This window comes from Arachis hypogaea, chromosome 1, assembly GCF_003086295.3.
Source record: "Arachis hypogaea cultivar Tifrunner chromosome 1, arahy.Tifrunner.gnm2.J5K5, whole genome shotgun sequence".
Classification (NCBI taxonomy): Eukaryota; Viridiplantae; Streptophyta; class Magnoliopsida; order Fabales; family Fabaceae; genus Arachis; species Arachis hypogaea.
In genome coordinates, this window is record NC_092036.1 from 106,136,738 (window position 1) to 106,143,545 (window position 6,808).

At 38.5% G+C, this 6,808-nt stretch overlaps 1 protein-coding gene across 1 annotated transcript; it reads left to right on the forward strand.

The window, feature by feature from the left end:
- The first annotated feature begins 200 nt into the window (after positions 1-200).
- On the forward strand, positions 201-6,237 carry LOC112707387 (squamosa promoter-binding-like protein 1). Its single transcript, XM_025759105.3, has 10 exons — positions 201-1,227; positions 1,460-1,644; positions 2,344-2,993; positions 3,113-3,187; positions 3,279-3,386; positions 3,502-3,613; positions 3,751-3,892; positions 4,063-4,207; positions 4,561-5,163; positions 5,489-6,237. The coding sequence occupies exons 1-10, from the start codon at positions 602-604 to the stop codon at positions 5,939-5,941; spliced, it is 3,099 nt and encodes a 1,032-aa protein (XP_025614890.1). The 5' UTR covers positions 201-601; the 3' UTR covers positions 5,942-6,237.
- Positions 6,238-6,808: the final 571 nt, after the last annotated feature.

Below are 6,808 nucleotides of genomic sequence, written 5' to 3' on the forward strand. Positions count from 1 at the left end.
TATATATTTAATATTTAATATATATTTTTTTATCATGTTTCTAAAATTTGCAGAGGTTTATTTATTGTTAGTGTCCTTTAAAATTTTTTGTCATTTCAGATGCCATTTTAATAGTTTACTTAAGAATTAAAAAAAAATTGACTACAAGAAATTAGGGAGAAAAAAAAAAGAAAAAAGAAAAAAGAAAAAAGGGTTATAGTGTGCTACAGTAACTGTCCGTGTCTGAGAGCAGTCATCACAGCACAACAGAAACAGAAACCTCAATTTGATAATCGCAATAACGCATATCAGACTCTTTCCTAATCTTCTCCTAATTTTCCATCCTTGTCCCTTTTTTAAGCCCAGCACTTCCATCTTCCTTCTTTCTCACCCTTTTCTCTCTCCTCTTTTCTTCTCCCATGTAAAAAATTTTCATGCTCGAGTCAAAATGCTCAAACAAGTTCCAATTTTGATGTTCTAGGTTGTGACCCTTTTGTATTTTGTTCTTTCCTGATGTGGTTTCCGCAGGTGGGTGCTGGAATTGGGAATTTTTGTTTGTCTGTGACCCTTTGTTGCATCAATCATTGAACTGGGTATTGTTAATTTTCTTGGATTTTGATTTATGGAAGCCAGATTTGGGGGAAAGAATCAGTTTTTATATGGAGCTGTGGTTCCAGAAATGAAAGGTGTTGGGAAGAGGAGTTTGGAGTGGGATTTGAACGATTGGAGATGGGACGGTGATCTCTTCACTGCTCAACAACTCAATTCGGTTCCATCAGATTGTAGAAGCCGCCAATTTTTCCCACCAAATCCTGAGATTCATGCAAATAATAATGCTATTAATGCATCTAACAGTATCTCTTCTTCAATCAACCCTGTTGAAGAAGGGAAGAGAGAGTTGGAGAAGAAGAGAAGAGCTGTTGTAATAGGTGAAGGCGAAGAAAGGGAGGAGCTGAATGATGAAGGAGGAGGAGGAGGTGGTGGTGGTAGTTCTCTTAATTTGAATCTTGGAGCTCAGGTTTACCCAATCATGGTGGAAGGGGATGAGAAAAGTGGAAAGAAGACAAAGGTAGTAGAGACAGCTGCTACAACTTCTAACCGTGCAGTTTGTCAGGTACAAGATTGTAGGGTTGATCTTAGTGGTGCAAAGGATTACCACCGTCGACATAAAGTTTGTGATGTGCATTCTAAAGCTACTAAGGCCCTTGTGGGAAATGTTATGCAGCGGTTTTGTCAACAGTGTAGCAGGTTAGTTTGGTTGATCAATTCTTTCAGATTCAGATTTCAGATTTGTTACATGATCATCAAAATAATGAGTAGTCAGGTGTCTGTGCTGTGTCAAGTTTTTTAAGAACTTTAGTTGATTACTACTAAGTGGAAGTTGTTCAAAAGAACTTGTTTTGATTGAAAAAAAGGAAAATTTTCCAGGGCATTTACTTTAGTACTGAAGTTGGATGCCAACTTGCTAAATTAATGGCAGGTTTCATGCGCTTGAGGAGTTTGATGAAGGGAAGCGGAGTTGTCGTAGGCGTCTGGCAGGCCACAATAGGAGGAGGAGGAAAACGCATCCTGATGCAGCTGGAGTTAATGGAGGTTCTCTGAATGGTGAAAGGGGTAGTAGCTATCTGTTGATGAGTTTGTTACGGATACTGTCCAATATGCATTGTGAGTATTTGTGTCATCAAAAGTCTTTTCTGCTTGGAATGCCTTTGTATTTAGTTGTTTGGTTAGTGTTTCTGCTTGGAATGCCTTTGTATTTAGTTGTTTGGTTAGTGTGCTGTGAAACTGGATCAAGTTATGATCAAGCTAGTTACCTGTATTCCTTGAGTGTACTGGTAAAGTACTAAAATCTTATAAACAGTACCCGTATTTGAGGTTGTTGCTAGTAGAGATAGATAACATCCAGGGTTAAGATGTATGGCTTGATTGCATAGCGAAGGGAAGATAGTTTAGAATGTAGGAAAATTGTGTGGGCAAGGGGAGCTAGTCACTTGGTCTTTGACATCTCATCGAACCAGATTGAAATGATTCGCAACATGCAAGTATCTGATCAAAATGTATGATAGTGATTCGCTTTTGATGGTCTTTTCTAAGAGAGCCATACTTAGAGCCATAGTTCTCGTTATTTACTTGCCCGTGCCTCCTTCTGACTTTGGGCATACTCCTATTGCAAAGCTAGAAACCCGAGGCTTTATTCTGCTGAAACATTTCTTGAAAAAGAATGAAATTGCTTGTTTTTTTAGGTTCTAATATGTTATGTCTCTGCTGTTGAAACTTCATATTTATGCCTCGTCTTCCCTCATTCTGATGTGACCATTACCATATTTATTTGACCCCACAGATTGTGCTTTCTATAAATTGCAGCAAACGGGTCAGATAATACAAGGAACCAGGATATTCTCTCTCATCTACTGGGGAACCTGGCAAATCTGGCGGGTACACTTAATGAAAGAAGTATAGCCTCTTTGCTGGAGGGATCTCAAGGTTTGGTAAATTCTAGGACACCTGAAGCTGCGCTCAATGTGCCAAATCTTAATTCAAATGGTCCTGAAGCCTCAAGGCCTTCTGGTTCTCCCATCAAGACGGGTAATGGTGCCATCCGGCAGGATCCTCCAAGGTCTATGGTACAGTGTGAGGCAGCACCTTTGAATGCTGTCACAGAGAAATGCGTACCTTTAAGTCATGGTGCAGTGGCAAAGTTGAAACCTTCGGGAATCCAGCCCTCCTCAAATGTACTTCTATCGAGGGATAGCCAACCATCCCAGTTAATTGCAGCAGATACTAGCGTTGGAAGGGATCACTTAAATAACATCGACCTGAATAATGTATATGATGATACACAGGATTGTGCCGAGAATCCTAAGTCGTCTTCTGCTCCCGTGGGAGAGGTTAGGTCTCTTGATCATCCTTTGTGGTTGCAATGTAACTCTCTCAAATCAAGTCCACCGCAGACAAGTATAAACTCAGATTCAACCTCCACCCAGTCACCATCTAGTTCTAGTGGAGAAGCTCAGGTATGTTCTTTAGGTCTATATTTTAAGTTCATCTACTTATTCTTGGTGTTTAACTCCAGTTTTGATAGTTTTAGTATAATAGGATTCATACTTATTGACATTTTTTTTACCTCTTACAGTCTCGCACAGATCGAATAGTTTTCAAACTCTTTGGCAAGGATCCAAGTGATTTTCCCCATGTTCTCCGATCACAGGTACTTTCTGTTCATAAAATTGCTACAAACAATTTCACTGCACTGCTTCTTCATGCTGTGTTTAATTTATGGCATCCTTTTTGTTTTCAAGATCCTCAATTGGTTATCACACAGTCCTACCGAGATTGAGAGCTATATAAGGCCAGGCTGTATCGTATTAACAATATATCTCCGCCTCGAGAAATCTGCATGGGAGGAGGTATTGTTTGTTATAAACCACAAATGTTGGTTGCTGGATGATACCATTTGAAAGGAAAAGGAAAAAAAAAAAGAAGAAAAATCTAGACGTGCTTATTACTATTTCAATATTGCAGCTCTCCTGTAACCTCGGATCCAGCTTGAGCAAGCTTGCTTCAAATGATTCTTTCTGGACAACAGGTTGGGTATATACAAGGGTGCAACAATCTGTAGCTTTTTTGTATAACGGTATGTTCTCCATCTGAGTGTGCGTTATGTGTGCATGTCCGTCGTGTGATTGTGATATTAAAATACCAGCAAGAACTTCTATTTTGGTTTTTTGTTTTTACTTTATTTTGTTTTATTTTTGTGTATCCATCCTGCAGGCCAAGTTGTCTTAGACGTGCCGTTGCATCTTAGAAGCCCACAGAATTGTAGGATTTCATGCATTAAACCACTTGCTGTTCCTAAAAATGCAAATGCTAAGTTTACTGTGAAAGGGTTCAACCTTTTCAGATCCAGCACAAGGTAAAATCTTTATTATGATGATATCAAATTTTCTTACTTGAAAGGTTGTAGCTACAGACTAGCATTTGAAAAATGCAAAAGCATAAATGTTCTTGGTCCATGTTTCTCTCTAAAAGTTTGGATGTGGGGAAAATCTAAGTTTTGGTTTTTTTTTTTTTTCACAATTTTAGGATGCTTTGTGCTTTTGAAGGGAAGTATCTGGTACATGATAGTTCTCATGATTTGATTGATGTAGCCGATGTATCCGATGCAGCTATCCAACATCTCAGCTTCTCTTGTCAAATACCAAATGTAACTGGCAGGGGGTTTGTTGAGGTTGTATCATATACTCGCACTCTCAATTCTTTTTCTTTTTCCCGATGTGTTTTCGCTGTTTCTTTTCTTTTCCACTAGAATGGCAGAATGAATATATGCTTTGCCTGTTTATTATTTATGTTGTATCCTGTTAACTTCCAGAAACTAACAGAAAGTCACAAATCTCTATAGCTTGCTTCTAAGTAGATTTTGATAGCTACCATAAGATTTTGCAAACTTTAGTTGGCCTCACAATTGTATAGTTTTAGGCTTTATAAGTAATCATAAATTTATACCACATATGCTTTTTCCTAATTTTGCTGACTTTTTGAAGTCATATTTTTTTGACTGACTTCTATAATATTTGCTTTCAGGTGGAAGATCATGGTCTTAGCAGCTGTTCCTTTCCATTTATAGTCGCAGAGCAAGAAATTTGTACAGAGATCTGCAAGCTGGAGAATGTGATTGAGGCGGCAGATGCCACTGATGACGTCTTGTTAAAGAGCAAACAAATAGAAGAAAAGACTCGAGCTCTGGAATTCTTACAAGAAATGGGTTGGCTTCTTCATAGAAGTCGTTTGAATGTTAGGCTAGGTACCCTGGCGCCTACTCAGGATCCCTTTCATTTCAGTCGGTTCGTGTGGCTTGTTGATTTCTCCATGGACCATGATTGGTGTGCAGTGGTGAAAAAACTCTTGGACATTATATTTGAGGATGGTGTTGATGTAGGAGATCATACCTCCATCGAGCTCGCGTTATTGGACATGGGTCTTCTACACAAAGCTGTGAAGAGAAATTCAAGGCCTATGGTGGAACTATTGTTAAAATTTGTGCCTACGAAAAGTTCAGCTGGGGCAGCAAAATTCTTATTTAGACCTGATAATGTTGGGCCGGCAGGGTTAACTCCACTTCATGTCGCAGCAAGCATGAAAGGCTCTGAGAATGTCTTGGATGCATTAACTGATGATCCAGGAATGGTAATTCCCTTCTCAACTTCATTCTTTTATGTACTTTAGGCTTTATGTTAGAATTATTAGGAGGGAATTGGCATCAAATAAAACTTCTCTAAGTTTGAAAACTGAGGTGTTTATGAAATGCCACATGTTTTTCTGTTAATACCGAACGGATCGTCTCCTTCTGTTTCGTTGTTAATCACTTTGTTAAAAGTCTAGTAAATTTTAATGAAAGGGATTTCGTAACAATATCAAACATTAGATTACTTAATTCTGCAAAATTTGTTTGATTTTCTGTACATAATGATTTCAGAGTTTATAACATTTTTACCTTGTGTTCTATGTTCAGGTTGGAATTGAAGCATGGAAAAGTGCTAGGGACAATACAGGCTTGACGCCTAACGATTATGCAAGCCTCCGCGGCTATTTCTCCTACATTCAACTTGTCCAGAAGAACACCAACAAAAGGCGCGAAGGACAACATGTGCTTGATATCCCTGGCGCCATTGTAGACAGTAACACAAAGCAGAAGCAACTAGATGTGAACAGGACATCTAAGCTTGCAAGTTTGCACACCGAGAAGCTCGAAACCACAGTGATGGCGAGTCAATGCGGGATATGCCAGCACAGGCTGGCTTATGGCGGCACAAGAGCGGCACTGGTTTATCGGCCGGCGATGCTCTCACTTGTGGCCATTGCAGCTGTTTGTGTATGTGTGGCATTGCTCTTCAAAAGCTCACCTAAAGTTTATTATGTCTTCCAGCCTTTCAACTGGGAATCACTGGGATATGGTTATATCTAAAAGTTTTTTGAATAGTACATGCACTTTTGATTTCTATATATATTGAAACATGAGAGTCTCTAGTTTCTGGGCATGAGAAATGTTCTATTTCTCATTTTTGTCTTGTATACTGAGTCGACACACTTGTTCGCCATCGGACGAGATGTCATCGACTCAGTTTACGAGCAATGTGAGTACAAATAATACTATTTGAGTATAGTAGTGGCTGTCAACCTGTGATAAAAATATATTAGGGAAGCCAAAGATATCTTGAATCTTTGATTATGCAAAATATAATATGCTATGTCATTAGGCCCTGTTTGCATGTAGCGATATTGTAAGCATTAGGAGATTACCTTTGTTTTGGTCATACATATAAAATGCTTAAAAGGTTACCATGATTTGTATATGAATGCCATCATGCGAAGCAGATAAACCATTAGATACTGGTGACTGGTGAGACAGCGATGTGGTCAGTTTAACAAACAATAACTGAAAGAGAAATAAGAGAGGATCATCAGAATTTATTGTTTTGGCTATCAGTTAGTCATCAATGTTAAAAAATATGAGATAAAATATATTGTTGGATTATTAGACTAAAAAAATTAGATTAAAGGAATTGAGTTGATAGCTAAAAAATGGTAAAAATTTATAAATCTAGATGGTCTCTTACCATTTCTCTAATGGAAATACAACAAAATGGCATTTTGGCAACGGTTACTTTTACTGCTTAGAAACAATTTCGCTCACTTTTTTGGCGCCGATTTGAGCGTTCGGTTGTAGACAACCGTTGATACGTAATGCCATTGTCACCAGAAGAAAAATTAGGGTTCACACTCGCAAGAAAGGGAAAGAGAAAAGACGCAAGGGATGGTAAATGGTGAACAA